Source organism: Notechis scutatus, chromosome 2 (genome assembly GCF_049901735.1).
Source record: "Notechis scutatus isolate UNSWTSFEM ecotype Mainland chromosome 2, rNotScu1.2, whole genome shotgun sequence".
Taxonomy (NCBI): domain Eukaryota; kingdom Metazoa; phylum Chordata; class Lepidosauria; order Squamata; family Elapidae; genus Notechis; species Notechis scutatus.
In genome coordinates, this window is record NC_142010.1 from 247,679,461 (window position 1) to 247,699,500 (window position 20,040).

Genomic DNA, 20,040 nt, shown 5'->3' on the forward strand with positions numbered 1-20,040 from the left:
TATCGTGGTAGGCTATAATTTATATCTAATACAGAGACATTTCCTTATTAAAGACAGTTCTCAGCTAAAACAACACCTTGCACTCAATTTTCTTCAGTCTTCACTGAGTTTAGTACTGGCATCTTCAAACCTAATCCTGCTTAAACCCATTGGAATTTATGTCTAACAAGGTTGCAAATCAACAGGAAGGGGAAGTTATATGGGAGAAGATCCTAATGGTACTCTTAGTTTCTAAACCATTTTAAGGGTATCCGTTGCATACATTTGCATCTCACACAATCAGTAGTGATGGATAGCAACTGCTATACTTAGTTTAGACTTAATTCACCGCCGCCACCGCCGCTGCTGCTTCTGCCCCCGCCACCGCCGCATTTGCATGAGGAGAGGTAGGCGTGAGGCGGGCAAGCTTTCTTCCCCCTCCCCCCACCCCGCAAAATTTGGCCGGAAAATTAATAAAAATAAATAATTTGCAGGAGGAGAGGTAGGTGCGAGGTGGGTGAGCTTCCCCCCCCGAAAATTTGGCCGGAAAATTATAAAACAAAAATAAATAATTTTTAATAAATAATTAATAATAAATAATAAATAATAATTTTATTTTATTTTATTATTTTATTAATTTAATTTAATTTAATTTAATTTAATTTAATTTAATATTTAATTTAATATTTAATTATTTAATTAATTTAATTTAATTTAATTTAATTTAATTTAATTTAATTTAATTTAATTTAATTTAATTTAATTTAATTTAATTTAATTTAATTTAATTTAATTTAATTTAATTTAATTTAATTTAATTTATTATTTAATTTAATTATGTGCGGCCCAAACCAAATTTTCATCTTCTAATGTGGCCCAGGGAAGGTGAAAGGTTGGACACCCCTGGTCTAAATTCTATTGCTATTACTATTAACAACTGCAGTGACTTATTTAACAATTGTGGCAAGAAAGATCGTAAAATGGGGCAAAACACAGAAATTTTGGACTCTATTGTGGTCATAAGTCGAGAACTACCTGTAACTAGAACCCTACAACTCTGTTATAGCTTACATAGCAATAGCACTTATATACTGCTCTATAGTACTTTATAGCACTCTCTGGGCAGTTAACAATGCCCCCAACAATCTGGGTCCTCATTTTACTAATCTCAAAAGGATGGAAAGCCACATAATTAGCTCTAAAATTACTTGATTTATCTTATACATACCCTGATAATTAAAGTATCTGAATTAAGTCTTAGTAATTTTCTGTACTTTTGCACCAGTTTCTACTGTACTTTAAGACTTAAAAGCTGATTGACTTTCCTCTTCAACAAACACTCTTGATTAGCAACTAATTGTAGTGTATTATTTTGGAAAATTATTCAGAAAATAGAAGAGGGACAAAAATAATTAAGAAACTGAAACCTCATGCTCCCAAATCACAATACAGAGAATATTTTGAAGCCAGAGGTCTTTTCTCAATAATATTTTGGTTGAGATTAAAAAAATACGCTCAAGTTTCAGCTAGCTGGGTCCACACACATATATACACAGGACTATAAATTAAGTACAAAGTTTGGCTCATTTAAGGTCACATCAACTCAAGTGACTATGAGAAACTAATTGTGGGCAAATCTAGATAGAGAAATTGGGTTGGCACTGAATTTCCTATTGCATAGGTTAATCTAATTCCTCTTGGATATTAAAATAATCTTCTATATATATAAAAGCGAAATATCACTCATGCATCATCACAAAATCTCCAGAACCGTAAAGCCTACAAACTTGAAATTTGGCATGTACGTTCTTCTTGGTTTCTAGGTGCTCACTAAGAAAGGATTTTTCAAAATGACCATCAGAGCATTAGTATTTCTTATATTATTATTAACATGCTCTGATGCTAAGGAGTTCTACTCCCCCTCCCCACCTGAAAAGAAATCTGTTCCTAATGCAAAACACAAGCAGAGGAATTTCAGTTTTAGTTTCACAGCACCAAGTTTCAGTTTCCAAACAGCCCTCAACTCTCTCACACATTGACAGGACGCTAGCTACATGAATACCGATGGATGCTGGTAGGCAGAAGCAGAATTCCCCCCCCCTCCATTTTCCTCCCCAAAAACTAAGCCCAACCAGTTTCGTACCAAAGCACGGGTATCGAGCACACACACACACATATACATATACATACACACACATAGATATGTGTGTGTGTGTGTGTGTGTGTGTGTGTTTTGAAAAGGTAGAAACAATGTTTGATTGTTAAGTATAAAGGTGCATTTGGTTAATACAAAAGATAAATAGTTGAATGCTATAGAAAATCTTGTTAGTGCTGAACATACTATAATTGTATTGAATGGTTAACATCTCATTTAACCATCTGTTATAAACTAAGATTGTATCAGTTACAGCCATCAATAGCATTTTAAGAATGGTACACATCTATTTCATTTAAAACCAAAAGACTCATCACTGTTTTTAAAACTCTCATATTAAGAGGTTTCCTTGTATACCATAAAAATCAACCTGGGTGGATGATTTGGGATTTGAATCTAGCTAGAATTTTTTTTGGCACAATATTTTTTTGCATAACTTTCAATAGGCCATCAAGATCAGTCATGAGGATAATCCATAGATGGAATTATATAAATTGCAACTTAGACTTATCTACCACTTCATAGTGCTTTGTAGCCCTCTTTAAGGAGTTTAAGTTTAAGGAGTCAGTGTATTGCTGGCTCCTCATTTTACCGACCTTGGAAGGATGGAAGACTAAGTCAACCTTGAGCCAGTCAGAATTGAATTCCTGGCAATGAGCAGTAATTAGCCTACAATACTGCCTTCTATCCACTGTGCCACTCACTCTGTGCCACGACTCAGTAGATTGTACAATTTGATGGCAATGTCCAATCATTCATTCTTTTGGGTTGAATGTTTTAGAGCAGGGCTGTCAAACTCACGGCCTGTGAGCCAGATACGTCACACGCTGGCCATGCCCACGCTTGGTTTAGTAAGGGGGAAAAATGTCCCAATATGTCATGTGATGCCACCGTGACACCATGAGTTTGATACTCCTGCAATTGAGAAAATCATCCAACAGCTTTTCCCAAAGAAGCCAGCTTTTCGTTTATTTATGTATATTTTACTCGGTTCCTGTTGTTACATTCTACATTTGTTAAAAACAAAATACTTGAAGCTAATAAATTTTTTTGCACTGGAACAGTAATATCTAAAAAATGGAAATACTGATTGGACTGAAATAATAACACAAGAAAACCTGAAGAGTTTTTCCATTGGGGATAAATGATTAAAATATAATCCTGATTTATGTTATGGTTATGTTAATAATATGGTTTTAACCAATTAGCATTTTCTTTACAACTACAGTTATGGAGTAAAAATTAATTCTAAAAAAAAAGTTGTTCCACAGATATATCTGGTTTCATTCTGTGTAACATCTCTACGAGTTATATGTTAAGTAAAAGACAGATGGAAAATATTCCTTGTTTTTCATCAAGCCTTCTGTCTACTATCAACATCTGCTCAGAATAAGCTTCATGCAGTAGCTTTGCAGGTTCACTTTTTTCTTGTTATTTAACAAAACCGACACATTAAACCACTGTTTAATGTGTTTATACCACTGTCTTGTCCTTATACTGTAACTTTTCTGAGATTCATAATTGGATCATAAATATTCAGAAATGGTTCCGTTTTTTGCTTACGGAATTATATTTACAGTAAGATTACCTCTGTTTCCTATGGCAGTATTGTTTTTTTTAATCAAACTGCTTATTTCTTTCTGCATGTTTTGCTATATGTATTGTGTCAAGACAGGACAAAAAATTATATCCATCTATTTATTCAAGGTAGTCATCTTCCTTCTAAGATCATCTCTCAGAAGACCTGGAAGCAGGCCGATTTGTTAAATATTTGATGGAAAGAGTATAGAACAGTGAATTAAAGGAAATATAGATATATCTTTCTCAAGTTGGGATTCACGAGATGGGATACCATCATTTTCATCATATAGCAATAGCAGTTAGATTTATATACTGCTTCATAGTGCTTTACATCCCTCCGTCAGCTGTTTATAGTGTCAGCATATTGCCCCCAACAATCTGGGTCCTTATTTTACCGACCTCGGAGGGATGGAAGGCTGAGTCAACCTTGAGCTGATGAGATTCAAACTGTTGGCAGCAGTCAGTCAGCAGAAGTAGCCTGCAATACTAATCACTTGTGTCACCATAGCTCTTATACATTATACATCCAAGATAACGATAGCATGGGAGCGGTAACCTATACATCTTTAGGTTGTCAGTTTTGGGGGAAAAATATACATACTAATTGTGAAAATGGAGCAAGCTAAGTGCTCACCATATTCTGAAGTTTGTGAAAGAAGAATTAAATTGAGAAAAGAAGATGGTACAGTTGGGTAGCAAATTAAAATGCTCCATTCTGCAATATTTTACAGGCCCCATTTGCAATATTGTTTAAGTAAACAATGGAAGAAGACAGAAGTTCTAAAGAATCTATGGATTATTTAACACCATTTCATCTTATACATTTGTGATCCTGAATAGCTTCACTAAAGAAACTTATCTACTTATTATGAAAACAGCATTTTCCGGTTCTTGCCAGCTGCCCCAAACTGCCCAATTCCATGTTCACCCTTTTTCCCCTTTTTACTTTGAACTCATCTTGAACAATATACTTCCTGCCAGATCCTTTAGCTATGAGGGGACTTTGGTGGTCCCTGGGCTTGGCTGTTTTCTTACAGACGTTTCCTTACACTGATGTTACCTAGTTTGAGTAATGAAGCATCTGCAAGAAAACGACCAAGCTCAGAGGCCACTTGATTTGTGAGCCTGAGCCACAAATATTCTCCTTTATTAGATCCTTAACTATTTCAACTTCTCCTTCCCTGAGAGATTATGTCTCTCTCTCTGTGTGTGTGTGTGTGTGTTGTGTGAGGGAGAAAGAGAGACTTTATTTGTTCTCCCAGCTATTTGCCCAATCTCAAGCTGACAGCCAGAAGCAAAGCTTTGTATGACTGGCAGATAACACAACGTAACAAATATTTCATCTTTTCCATTCTATCAGAGAAAGGCTAGTCAGGTATGCTGTGCTCGAATTTAAGAATGGCAGGTAAGGTGCTGGTGAGGGTTTAAGATTCTGGGAAGACTGGTGGATAGGATACTTTCAGATTTTGTTCTCAACTGAACCTTGTAAAAGCTCAAGGGTTCAGTTTTTGTTTGGCTGAAATAGTCTGGCTGAATTTCTGACCCCCTATATGTTTGTTAAATATATTTCCTTGTGTTTCTGTTTTGTGTACATCGCTATCAGAAGAAAACATTATTTTTGCTGTGAGCACGCTTCCCTGGCTGAAGGAAATATGCCCCAAATATTTTGCTCCAAAACATGTCTTCCTGCTAAGAAAGGTGAGAAAGATAAGGCTGGAGACCACATGGAGTGGTGGGAAACCATTCCACAAGTTTTGCTTTTAGCAAATTGGTGTTTCGTTGCACTGCAGCTGTTTTGTGAATGAGCATTTCTTCCATAGCAGGCATTTCTATAAAAATGCTAATCTCTTCAAATAAAATTTTAAAAGCGTTCACCGATTCAAAAGGATTTCATATTTTCTATTAAAAAACAAAAACACAAGAGGTGCCTAGACTAATCACTTCGACAGGTCTCTGAATGAAAAATGACATAAAAATCAAATAAATTCTCTGAGGAGGGAAATGGGATTTGGGGTAGTATCTGTCTTCTTATTCCCTGGAGGATTTTGGTATCATGCAGTTTATAATAGTCTCTCCCTTTTCCTTGAATCATGTCAGTGTTTTCTTTGTAACAAAGAGAAAAGCAGCAGCCCTATATAACTAGAATTTCCCTTGTCTCCCCTCTCTTCACTGCAGGTAGTCCTCGACTTAAAACAGCTCATTTAGTGACCATTCAAAGTTACTATGACACTGAAAAAAAGCCGACTTATGACTGTTTTTCACACTTATGATTGTTGCAGCATCCCTATGGTCACAAAATACAGGTGCTTGGCAACAGGCTGATATTTATGACAGTTGCAATGTCCTGGGGACAGGTGTTCAACTTTTTGTGACCTCTGGACAAGTAAAGTCAATAGGGAATCCAGATTCATTTAACAACCATTTCACTGTCTTAACAAATGCAACAATTCACTTAACAATTGTGGCAAGAAAAGCCGTAAAATGGGGCAAACTCACTTAACAAGCGTTTCACTTGGCCCTATAAATGTTGGGCTCAATTGGTGGTCATCACTCAAGGACTACCTGGACATGAACTGCTAAAGGAGAAGTACAAGTACTATTTTTCTGTCTTCAAAAGGTTAAGCACTAGAGAGAAATATATAAATATATCTCACAGATTTATAAAGAACCCAGCAGGTTGTTTTTGGTAGGAAGAATAGATATGGAACTGTGTTATGTCTCTTGTCTCTGAATTAGCTGATGCAAACAACCTGGCGCTGTATTACTATAAATTGTTTATTATAGAAGAGTGATGGCTTTTAAATATTCCAGCATCTCTTATGACTTGAGGTGAAGGAGAAAAACACCTTGCCCGAACAGACTGAGAGAAAACACAAAGTACTTCACCATCTTGCATCCTGTCTGTCTGTGCAACTGCAGCTGCCAAAAGATTCCTCGAGTTGCAGAAAACGTCGCCTTTTTGTAGGGAGAGCATCAAGATTTTGCTCTCCCAGCAGAGGCAACTTGCCAAGGACTTCATCGCACCAGGCATTAATCTTCTGGGGCTCACACTTAAAAGGAAAGCTGCACAGAGATGACTTGCTTGCTGACAGAGTTGGCACAGAAAGGATGTCATGAAAAGGGACTGCCCCATTGGGAGCCCCTTAGGAGGGTTTGGGGCCAAAGGCAGTCCACTCTTATTCTTTCTATTTTATGTATGCAGTTGGGTTCCGGAAGGAAGGAAGGGACGGAGGAATGGAGGGAGTGGTGTTTTCAGTCAGAGAGAAATCTGGGTTTCTGTTCTTGTCTGTGTTTGGATATCCATTGGGTGGGGGAGGGGATCAAGATGGAGAAGACTAGCCCAAGAATAAATACAGGTAGTGTTGTGGTTAGCCGGCAGCAGGTGCAGATGGCTGAGAAGAGCGAGGACTCTGATGAAGAGCCAGGACCATCAGGGAATGGACTGCTGCTTTCAGAGATTGTGGGGGCTGGCAGCAGTGATGAGGAGGTTCCCGAGGAGCCTGTGCCAAGTGCACGTGCATGAAGGATTGCTCGGAGGAAAGAACAATTACAGCAGCACTGGCAACTCAGGAGTAAGGCTGCAAGGTAATGGCCCCTCCCTCAAGAGGATAAAAGCCAGGTTTGGAAAAGCATTCTTTGCAGACAGCAAAGAAGCTCTGAAAATCAACTGGTGGACATCTTAGTTCGTGTTTGGAGAATCTTGTAAATTAGTTCTTATTTCTGGGTTTTTGGCAGCCTTGACAAACAACTTGGCAAGGCTCTTTCTTGTCGGAGCTAATTAGTGGAAATCAGCCTTCAGAACAGAATTCGCTATTAAACCTTAAAAGGTGGGGGCTGCTGCCTTTGTCTGTGTTTGTTCTTTGGAAACCCGGTTGGGTCAGAACAAGTAGTCCTCAACCAGAGGTGGTATTCAGCAGGTTTTGACCAGTTCTGGAGAACCGATAGTGGAAATTTTGAGTAGTTTGGAGAAAGAGCAAACACCACCTCTGACTGGAGACTTTACAGTGTCCTTCCCTGCCACAGCCACCAAGCCATGCCCACAGAACCAGTAGTAAAAAAATTTGAATCCTACCACTGTCCTCAATTCATGACACAATTAAGCCCCAAACTTATATTGCTAAGTGAAACATTTATTAAGTGAGTTTTGCCCCCCATTGTATGGCTTTTCTTGCCACATTTGTTAAGTGAATCAAATCACTGCAGTTATTAAATTAGTAACATGGTTGTTAAGGGAATCTGGTTTCCGCATTGGCTTTGCTTGTCAGAAGGCTGCAAAAGGTGATTGCATGAAGCCTGGGACACTGCAACTGTCATAAATGTGAGTCAATTGTCAAGCATTCCAATGTAAATCACGTGACCATGGGGATGTTGCAATGGTCATAAGTGAGAAAAATGGTCGTAAGTCACTTTTTCCAGTGCCACTGTAGCTGTCACTAAGCGAACTGTTGAAAGTCAAGAACTACCTGTATGTATGTAATAACCTTCAATATATGTGTGTGTGTGTGTGCATGCACGCTTGCGCTTATTTATTTATTTATTTATTTTACAGGAAAAAAATAGACTGAGCACTACTAGCAGGCCTTGCTTTCTTCAAACTGTAATTGAATCAAGGAAGTTTAGGTAGCTCCTAGAGAGACTCTTGTAAAGAGGTCTCCTTTGTCAGAAGCCCATAACCTGGCCTAGTGGCCTTTTCTTGCCTCATTCATACCCAACAGAATACAATCTCTGGAAAGCAATATTTTTCCTCCACTCTCATCTGTCAGATTTTGTTAATTAATTTTATTTTATAAACAATGTATTTAAAAAATGTGTTAGTTTCTTTAATTATTGTTAGCATCCATTTGAATAAAAGTATGTATTTAAATTGAAGATCTAGGCACTTAAATAGAAGAATGGTTCATTTTTGTCTTTTTTTAGCAACAGGGAGGAGCACTTCACGCTAGAACTTAGGAATTACTGGCAAGACTAGATGTGTATAGAGAGATAGCTAATATTTGCTTCTGGCATGCTATATGTGATTTTTCAGGTTCTGTAGCAGAGGTCTGGCACACATACCTCTGGAATAAAAAATATGGGATACTTATGGGTATGGAAACTTTATCTTGAGCTTGCAAAAAAAAATAATACTGTCTATTTGGATGTCTTTCATCTTATATTTATTCAAGAAATTTCCAGATGGAGCTAAATGTTCTTCAAAGGTTCACATGAAACCATTCATTTGTTATATGAACAGAAGTAAAGATTGATACCCATAGTAAAATACCCAGTGAATTTATATTTTGAATTGCATCAAATGTTTATAAATGCATAATACAAGGCAAAACTCTAAAGAAAATGGCAAAACAATTCATTTATTCATGTAGTATATACAGTCCAAACAGTAACAAATATGATTTAGATCAGGGGTGTCAAACTTTCATTGAGGGCTGCATCAGGGCTGTGTGTGTCCTCGGGCTGTGTGTGGGGGCATGGGCAGAGTGAGCATGGGCACTTCAATGTCACTCCTGTCGGGGGTGCCTGTGGTGGCCAAAGTGCTCTGCCAGTGAAAATGGGCTCCCGAGCTCCGTTTCCAGCTGCGATGGCCTCCTGCAACCTTCTGCCAGCGAAAACGGATCTCGGGAGAGCCGCATGTGGGAGGGAACTTTTTTAACTGGCAGGCTGGTCCTTCACTGTCTCCACGGCAGCCCCATGGGCCAGATCTAAACATCCCGTGGGCCAGAGCTGGCCTGTGGGCCTTGAGTTTGACACCCCTGATTTAGAAAGACAATGTTATAAAAATGTATGAATCATGAATTTAGCCAAAGGGAAAATTAATTTTCAGCATGATATCAACACCCTTTACAGAACCATGGTGGTCCCGTGGTTAAAATGCAGTATTGCAGGTGAATTCTGCCAACTGCTGGCATTTTGATCCTAATTGGCTCAAGGTTGATTCAGCCTCCCATCCTTCCGAAGTTGGTAAAATGAGATTGTTGGGGGCAATACACTGACTCTAAACCACTCAGAGAGGGCTGTGAAGTGGTATATAAGCCTAAGTCCTATTGCTATTCTTAAAATTTCCAGAAGCAATTCATGCTGATTTTACCAAACATAAAGCCTCAAATGTTGACTTTTGTAGCCTGCAAGACTATAAGGAGGAGTTTAAAGAAGAAGATGGTGGAAGGGATGTTGTAATGCCAGCTCCACCCCTTTTGTATACGCATACAGCACAGAAAGAAGCATGAAACGGGTGGGATTTGTATTACAGCATCATTTTTGCTATCTTGCCCTTTTGGGCACCTGTCATGTTGCAGACGCAACTATTTGTCTTGATGATTTAAGCTCCATCTTTGCACCTTGTAGAAAGCGTTCCTTTCATACACAGGAAGGAGCTGATATCCTTCAGTAGGCAGCTCTTTCAGCCTGCCCCTATAGAGAAGACCTCAAATCCAAGCAGAATTTTCAGCTCCTGAATGGAAAGGTAGCACAGTTAAAAAAAAGTGGGGGGAGCATGGGGTATCTCAGGAGGGTGGGCAAGTCCCCAAGAGGCTGGACATAGGATGTGTATGAGTGACCGTTTCTGACAGGCTGGAAATCCTCCTTGGATTTCAGCAGGGAGGATTTTCAGCACCTGAGTGAAGTCTTCCGGGATCTGCTCCACCTTCCCAGAGGCATTTCATGCTCCTCACCTAAACCTTCATCCATGTAACAACGTTCATGATTGCTTAACAACTACAACTGGGAATGCCAAAATTGCAGTTGTTTAGCCAAGCAGTCCATATGGGCAGAGACGTGATGTCTCATTAATGTTTGCTTTGCTCAGCAACTGAGATTCCAGTCTCAATGGTAGTTGTTATGCAAGGACTATTTGCAGTGATTTTAAGAGTTATTTTGGAGTTTGGTTCTGAAGTCGAAGTGAAGCTGTAAACTATAGTGCCGTTTCTCTGTACTTTAGTTCTCTTACTAACAACTTAAATAAATGAAACTTTTTCTCATGCAACAATGCTACTGTAGCATAAATATCGGAAAAAGTGACAAAACTAAGGACTTGGAGAAGGGAAATTAGGTGGTTGAGAATCACTCCTCCTGTCACTAGAATTTTAATAAACCATGAAATGCTTGAGGTGGCTTCCACTTTTCAGCCATAGTTTATTGCTGATACACAGCATGCCACCACGATCTGTGGTAAAGTATATTTACCTGCCCTCTAAAAGGTAAATTTAACTTCAACACAGAGATACCTTACATATGAACTATCACTTTAAAAAGTTGTAGCAAGACATTTGTGTTTGAAAAGAAGCATTTATGAGCCAACCCTGGTTAGTTTTTCTAATCATCCTGGGATAACTTCATGTCATCCTTTAATGAAAAGCTTCATTTTTGCCTAAGATAAACAAACTGGAACAGTTCTACAAACATGGCAAAATTGTACTTTCAACTCATGTTTTCCATTTGGTCAAAGTGAAGCTAAATGATCCATGTAAGGAACTGGTTTCCCCTCCTTCCTCCTTTCACTATAGTTTTTATTTATTATCATTTATTAAATTTGTTTGCCATCCATCTCACCACCTGTGTTATCAAACAGAGTTTTAAAGATATTGCTTACCTTATATGCCTTGGGAAAGGATACAAAACAGAATACTTGACTATTCTGTGGGGTTTTAGCCTTGCAGGTATAGTTTCTGCCATTCCAACACTGAGCAGTGTAGAGACTTTTACATTTTTTATTGATTTCAGCTGCTATATGTATTAATATTTCATAGTGCCTTGGATTCAATATACAGTAAATGAATAAAATAAATTCCATTGTGCTTTATGATGGTTAGCCACACTGAACATTTAAGCAATTGTTTTTTAAGAAGTAAATAAAGAATACTTAAATTTCCCTCTTCTCTGTTGTAGATCTGAAAGGTGGATAACCCATATCCCCCAGTCAATTACTCAGTTCTACTTCCCAACAGACTTAGCCAACATTGTCAAATATGAGGCATTCTGAAAAGTATAATATTTAGAGTATGCATGTTGCCCGCTCTTGTACTATGAGATCAAAAGGCAGATATATTATCTCAGAATCATGGTGGAATCCTATGTTTTGGCAAATCAAGAAATTATATTTCCCCATAGAATTTAGCATACACGGTAACTTGAAGTTGTCACAAGCCTACCATCATCTCAGATGAAAATCATTACCTGAAGCAATTTAAAAGCCAGATGTTATGATGTTAAGATTGTATATGAATTGAGAATAAAATAAAATAGACCATCACAAGTTAGTATATATCTGAATATATTTTGAGTGTTAGTTTTTATTTTATTTTAACTCTGCTGGTGTTTCCAATATAAATCTAATAAAAAGTGCTTAATAGTGAAGGTTTTAGAAGTTTTCCGTGGTTCAAACTCCTTTGAACAGAATAATTTTTTTCAGATGCTGGCTTTCTTCATCTATTTAACTTAACGGTTTCCCCTGTCCAGTCATGTCTGACTCTAGAGGTGGTGCTCATCTCTGTTTCTTAGCTGAGGGAGCTAGTATTGTCCGAAAACATTTCCATGCTCATGTGGCCAGCATGACTATATGCCGAGACACAGAGAACACTGTTATCTTCCTACCGAAGTGGTACCTATTTATCTATTCACATTTGCATACTTTCAAACTGCCAGGTTAAGTAATGAGAACTCACTTGTGCAGTGCAGATTCTCAACTTTCCAGCTCACAAACTCTCCAAGCTTAACTTAAATGCACTCACATATTAAGGGTTCTACTAGGGCCATGATGGTGAACCTATGGCACGCGTGCCAGAAGTGGCACACAGAGCCATTTCCCCCAGCATGCGAGAGCTCTCCCGGAAGGGTCCCACTGCGCATGAGCATGCACCGCCGTCCGATAGCTGATTGTCGGGTATCTGGCGCACATGCGCGGGGGCCATGGGAGACACGTGCGCATTCAGAGACACGCGGCGCTTGGAGGGGATGTGCACACATGTGCAGATGGATGGTGCGGGGGGGGTGATCGTGCGCACATGCACAGAGACACGGTGCATGGTAGGGAATTGTGCGTGCAGGCACAGAGATGCATGGTGCACGACAGGAGAATCATGCATGCATGCACAATGCGCGGTGCATGGCAAGTGGATCATACACGCAGGCGCAGGCACACGGCAAGGGGATCGCGTGTGCATGCGCAGTGGGGTGGGGTCCCAGCATGCATTGCCTTCTGGGTGCTGGCACGCAAGCATGAGCGCACGAGTGCATGTGCAATTATCAGCACAGGAGCCGAAAAAGGTTTGCCACCACTGTACTAGGGAATTGACAATACCAGTTCTAATCGCCTACTTATTAATCTCTTTTTTTTATTAACTTGTTTGTCTTCTAAAAAATGACACCATGCATTGCTCTGCATGCACTGTTTTTCTTTTGTTTTTTTAATAAAGTTTTATTGGGTTTTAACAAAACTTAACAAATAAAACATCTTATTTGAGTACAGCGAGATTCCAGGTTATCACATTTCCATACAGACACAATTTCATATGCATATTCATCTTATGTATTCAACTTCATCTTATCATTCTTTTTCCAACTTCTCCCTATTTCTCCCTTTACTTCTCTTAATTTTCTTTTATAGTTCTCATTTTCTTCTTATTCGATTGCATTTCTTTTGCCTAAATTTCTATATCTTTTTATTCATTATACTTTCATCTGTCTTGTTTACAATTTCATATATTCTCTTCCAACATTATTGAAAAGCAAAATTCCCCCTATGATTGCCAATCGGAGTGCAATACCTTTGGATCTTATAATTATTATCATATGAAATCTCATTAAACATTAAATTTGTGCATTCTAAAATTATAACATTCCAATTTCTAATCTCTATTTTATATCATGTAACTCATCATTCAGATTCTGCTTGGTACTTCCCCTTGAAAATACACAAAAATAATTCTAAGAAAATAGCAAATATATATATGAAAATTAATAAGCAAGATAATTATTCAAATTCATTCTAGTACTGGTATGGATTCCCTTATAGATCTTTCACAAGAAACATGCACTGTTTTTCAGGCATTTATAAAGACGTGACATTTTGCTCCGAACAAACTTTTCCAACTACTTCCTGGAACACTGACCCTTAGTTACTGTTCAGACCACAGATGGACCCACAACATTTGTTGGTGACCAAAAAAGAAAAAGAAAAAACTTCCTTGCCATCTCTGTGCTTTCAGCCAAATGTTTTGTGAATGATGGTGTTTCAGGCTATTTTAGTTGAGGTTAGATGTTCTGTGCAAATGCCAGCACGTGAAGTGAGCTCATAACCATAATAGTGGCAGTAAACTTGTTTTGGTCTATATTTTTATGTTATGTGCTAAATTCCTTTCAACCAACTGATGTGTGGTTGGCAAAAGTACACTAAGTGGCACTGCGTCCTTTCTGCATTCTTGTTAAAGATAATGCTGGAAGATCATGAAATGCCTATAGATCTATCATATTAACATAAAGATGCCAAACGCACCTCAGATTGTAATGAAAAGATCCTTTCTGTAGATGTAACAAGGGAGGATGGAAGGTTAAAATAACTTAAACCCAAAGCAAATTATAGTTCTTTTAATAATGCAAAAATTATGCCAGCCTTGGTGAAGTCCAAATTGTAACAACTCAAATACGCTACAGCTTTCTTTTTTAAATCTATTGCTTTACCATCAAAGTTTCATAAATTTGTTATTGTTAATGTAATAGTGTCTGTACGCTCAGCAGAAGAACAATTTCTAAAATGAGGGCAGCTGCTTCTTTAGGAAAGCACTGCAGATGTTGCTGATCTCCCTGGCTTGGGAAATTATGCACACTTGTGGTGCTCGATGGGTTCCTTGCAGTTGTTGCAACCAATGACTCCAGACTGAAAAGACAGATGACTGTGTGCCTACACAAAGGCGGCTCAGACAGGACCTTGTATCAAGGTTCTATTACAATAAAGGGCAGGACCTGCTCATCCCCACTATTTTATTCTCCCTGCCACTACTCCAGCAGTTTCTTGTTCCCAGTGGGTGGATATCCAGCATGTACCACAGGCAGCTACATGTTACTTTACATCTTACTTTCTCAACTTCTCAGAGCACCCAAGGCAGAGAAGGAATCCACATAGGGTGTATATAACAGGATTGGGTCTGAACTCAACTGTGGAGCATGAGAGAGGAGAGATGGCCCTGCCTGGAGTTTCATTATTGCCATATCACAACAGAGTTTTTTCAGCTTGGATGATCTTAGGTGTTCTCCATGCAAGTCCTCTCCACAACACTTCCAACTCAACATTAACAGTAACCCTAACATTATTGTAGACGTTATCAACATGGCCTATGTTGACAAATAGAATGGCAAAATAGTAGCTCTTTTTTGCAGGTTTTTTTTAAATGTTTAGCAACATATTTGTAATAATCTTCATTTTTGACTAAAAATGATGGTATTAATATTTGATATCATATCTTACATCTTACATCCCACATCATATTCACTTTGTTTTTGTATCCTAATATAATATTTCAGTATTATAGCCCTTGGACCAACAAACCAGTCCTCTTGTGGACCAATTTTCGGCTTAAGACCCCCAAATAGTCACTGAATCGCATGGATTTATGGTAAATTGGGTAAAATTTGGCACTGCCGTAGTATTGAACTTAGGACCATTGGTTTAACAATGATTCAAAAGTTACAAAGGCTTCAGAAAAAGTGATTTATGATCTGTCCTCCCACAACCGTCACACCCCTGCGCCATCATGTAATCGCAATGTACATGCTTTGCAACCTGCTCACATTTACAACCAGTGTCCTGTGGTCATGTGATTGTGATTTGTGACCTTCCCAGATAGTTTCCAAAAAACAATGTTAATTGGGGAAGCTGGACTCTTTTAACAACCGTTGTAAAAATGTTTATAAAATTGAGTCTGGTCACATGACAACTCGCTTAATGACCACATCACTTAGCAACTGAAATTCCAGTTCTAACTGTGGTCATAAATTGAGGACTATGTGTAAACCTATTAAAATTAAGTAAAATGTGGAAGCTGGCAAGGAATTCACTTAGTATATCATACCATCAATTTGGATTTGGAAAACATGATTACTTACATTCATATTCCTATCCCAGATCTGGATGGACCCATCTTGGCAGCCAGCTGCAATAAGTTTACCATCTCTGCTGTAGGTGCAGCTTGTTGGAATCACCCTTTTGCCTTGAGCTGAACGTGGTTTAAACACATTTTTATGTTTTTTCTCATTAGAGACATCCCACATTCTTACAGTCCTAGGGAAAAAGCACAGAAATAATGCAAATCATTATGCATTATGTATAGGAATGATGGTAAGTACATTCTAATACATGCTTACACATAATATTCTCTCTCTAGCTTTTAATTAATAAAATTAATAAATTGTGAAAGATATGTATATATCGCCCTCTTGTTAAGCAACACAGAGAACAGCTATAAGGCGAATCTGTCAAATTCTTTTTTCAAGTGGATATTGCTTCAAATTCTACCCATTCTTATGTGAACTTAAAGAAAAAAATAATAAACAGAACTTACAATAAGCAAAAATCAAATGTCCAAAGAATCACGGTGGTACAATGGTTAACAGGACCAGAGAGACACTATATATATGATTCACCTTTCTGATCTGCTGTCTTGAGGAGGCAATAAACATGGAAATAATGACCTGGATCCAGAATTTGATACAAAATTCACTGATGAACAGTCAATTGATGAATGGGACCTAAGTGGGACCTAAGTAAGTAAAAAAATGGCTAAGCATGAAGTGATTTTCCTTTCACCTCACTTTTCCTCTGTTTTTCCACACATTTTTTTATTTGTTCAATGTGTAACCATTCTTCTTGACTTAGCCAGCGAAACAGGGTGGATTAAGAACAATGGGAAAGAACGGCCTCCTGAAATTAATCAGGCCAGTGTCTTCTCAGTGCCTGAATGAAAGATTGCTTGTGAATCCCACAGATATTATATTGCAATTTTATGGCAAAGATGGAGAACCTCTAGCCTGCAGATGCTTTTGAAACTACAAATCCCAGAATTACTATCAGCTGGCTCAGTAGTGGGAGTATAGTAGTGGGAGTATATCCCATTATCTCAGGAGTGGGAGTATACACCATTCTTGCTGTATGGGAATAAAAACGGGATAAAAGTGCACAAAATAAAATATGCAAAGTATGTTATGTAATTGATGGAGATTAATCTATCACTTTGCTCTTTTTATAAACAGAATTGGAAAAAGTATTTGACATTTTCTTCTTTATCTACATAATGAAGGATGTGCATTGCTTGGACTAATTTAAAAATGCTAGCATTTGTAAAAACCAAACATAAAAATGATCTACCAAATTTTAACATAAATCAGTCAAAAACACTGACCTTAAACAAAGTGCATTTAAATTCAGTGTTGCATCAGGACTAAAAACAAAACCCTGAAGATTACACAACACTTCTCAGCTCAAAAGGCTGACACGTAATGCACAATACATACCCTGTTTACATGTAACTTTTTTTTTTTTTAAGTGGTGGGTTCTACATCTGTGGAGCAGATTCTATGAAATGCTTCTAAATGCCAAGAAGTGATTTGAAGCAATTCTAAAAGGGATGGAAATGCTCTTTTGGAAAACAATAAGCATATATTCATGATGTGAGAATGTAAATACTTTGTATACAACTCAATGTTCCTGGGTTCAGTTTTAAGTCCCCTAAATTTGCATTTCTTTTAGATTTACAAGAATTCATATACAATGTGTTCCTCCTATCAGTTGTAGAATGAAAAGAACAAACTCAAGAGGCAGCCCTACTGTTACGAGTGATCATGGGGATTTAAAGAGCTATGTTTATTGTTGCCAAAAATACATCCCCCTTCAAGTAGGATTTATAACAAATGAATTTATAAAGAATCCAGGTTGTAAGTAGCTCTGAGGAGGCCTTGTTGTAAATCGGGGATTATCTGTATGATGAAACTGCAAACTGCAAATACTTTGATATTAGGAAACAGAAAAAATGAATAAATATAAAATACAAAATAAGCAAAATTAATGAAGCTAGTTGAAACTACTGGATGCACATGAATGGAAAAAGGATGTTACATTACTATGACCAGGGCTCCAATTCTTCACTTCCAAATCTCTTTCCCGGTTCCAATTCTTCACTCCCAATTCTTTTCTTATTTTATCTACTATTGCAGGCAAATGGCAGGCCAGCATAAGATAGTAAACTTGAGTATTCAGTTCTGTGACTCTGCCAATTAAATATGGAACTTTAGGAACGTTAGAAAAGATTTTATTAGGTGATTCGTAACATCTTTTTAAAATGAAAGTCTGATGCATTAGAAATACAAGATGTTGTAGTGTTACAGTATCTTATAGCTTTGAAGACACAAAAGGCCAAAACAGAAGAACCTTAAAACAACAATGAAAGGCAGAGCTGTTTTGAATGGTTGTTTGGCAAAAGATTCTCTGAGTAAACTATGTACATGAAAACTATGCATCTGAATGTAATTACAATAATATAGTCCAGGCTACAGAAGAATTCTTAATCGTATACTGAAAAAAGTTAAAGATTAACAATAAAATCAAAACTGGAAGAGAGAATCTCAACTATTAATATCTATACGTAAGAGTATTTTACTCATTCTTTGGCTCATTGTGGTAGATTTGAATAATCAAGACCTGAATCTGTAATGTTACAGAGTGTTGGGGATGTTGAATATCCCTATAAAAAGAGCTTATAGTGTCTATTGTACTTTTTAATTTCTCCTTCTATCAGGCCAGTTTCCCTTCTGGAGAGAGAGAAAATAAATATTACAAATAATAATAAAAATTTTAATTCCCCCCTCAATCTCTTTCTGAGTCATAATTTTGTGATATTATCGACCGTTGAGGGCCTACTGATATCCTCCTTCAGCTAAGAGAGGTTGCATAGCCCTAATTGTGAACAATGTATAACTTTTCAAATATACAGGTCAGCACACACAGCAGAGAATATGCCCATGTTTCTCTGACCTCCAGAATATTCTATTAAGGAAGAGCTTGATTTCTGGATTATCCTGACAGCTGTACTTGCATTGTCCTTCCAAGTTCCTATCTGAATATATGGAGGCTGGAGAGAGATGAGGGTGTGACTAAATATGACCCATTTTGTCCCCATCTTGAGCATTTTACTGTCTCTGAATTGGATATCAATCAACTCTGAATCCCCCAATGTTATTTTTATTGTTCCTATAGTCCTCAGCCTATTTGACTAATGACCAGAGGTTATGGTCACCATAGCCTACCATCAAGGGATCCATGTATGGGAAAGTCCATAGTTAAAGATTCTCAAACATGGTTATTCTCAGGGGCGGGATTCAACCGGTGTTACTACCGGTTCGGTACTTACGTTTTGCGTATCTAATTAGTCCTACTTTACTACACTAAAGAGAGGCATAAAGTTTTAAAGTGCTCACAAATTTGGAGGAATAGCCAAAAAACTCCCAAGGAATTCCTGTGCACAAAGCCACTAATTAACCTAAAACCACAAATTTGGGAACCAAACAGAACTGCTCTCCTAAAGAATTATGGGTCCCTAAGTATAAGGAAAAGGCTTTTTTTTTTTTTTTTACAAAGACAAGAGCTAGAGACACAAGTTTATTCTTATAGAATACAGAATATCAGAGTTGTAAAGGGACCTTGGAGGTTGTCTAGTCCAATCCCCTGCCCAAGCAGGAGACCCAATTCCATCTCTTCTTAAAAACTTGCAGTGTTGAAGCACCCACAACTTCTAACGTTAAACCGTTCAATTGATTAATTGTTCTAGCTGTCAGGATTTTTTTTGGTCTTAATTCTAGGTTGAATCTATCTTTGATAAGCTTCCAGCTGTTACTTCTTATCCTGATCTCAGGTGCTTTGGAGACACCCTCACAAATATTGGAAGACTGGCACCATGTTCATCACTGTCCATCATATTCTTTATAGTTCATTTTTTATCATTCTTCAATAGTTTCTTTGATTAAATATATCTTAGCACTGGTATACTGATTTTTTAAATATTTAGTACAAGTGCTTGCTGGTCAAGATAATGTCTCTTAGCATCAGATACTGGAAAATCAAAATATGGAACTATTTTTGCTAATAATAGTCCGTAAATGAGTTACTTTCTGTAACTCATTATTTCAGGAATCACGTATGTTTTCACATTTCAGCAGGATTAACACTATTACGTGTATCCTTGATCCTCTCTGAGCTTGGTTGTTTTCTTGCAGATGTTTCATTACCCATCATCAATACACAACTAAAATCAGAGAGCACCAAGGACCCCTCATTCCAAACCTGAGGG

General features: G+C 37.7%; 1 protein-coding gene across 1 annotated transcript in view; it reads right to left on the reverse strand.

The window, feature by feature from the left end:
- The window catches only part of WDR70 (WD repeat domain 70), a 124,820-nt gene that overhangs the window by 42,560 nt on the left and 62,220 nt on the right, over positions 1 to 20,040 (reverse strand). The window contains exon 10 of the mRNA XM_087958505.1: positions 15,809 to 15,983. Within this exon, the coding sequence (XP_087814631.1) occupies positions 15,809 to 15,983 (175 nt within the window). The remainder of the gene's footprint in view (positions 1 to 15,808; positions 15,984 to 20,040) is intronic.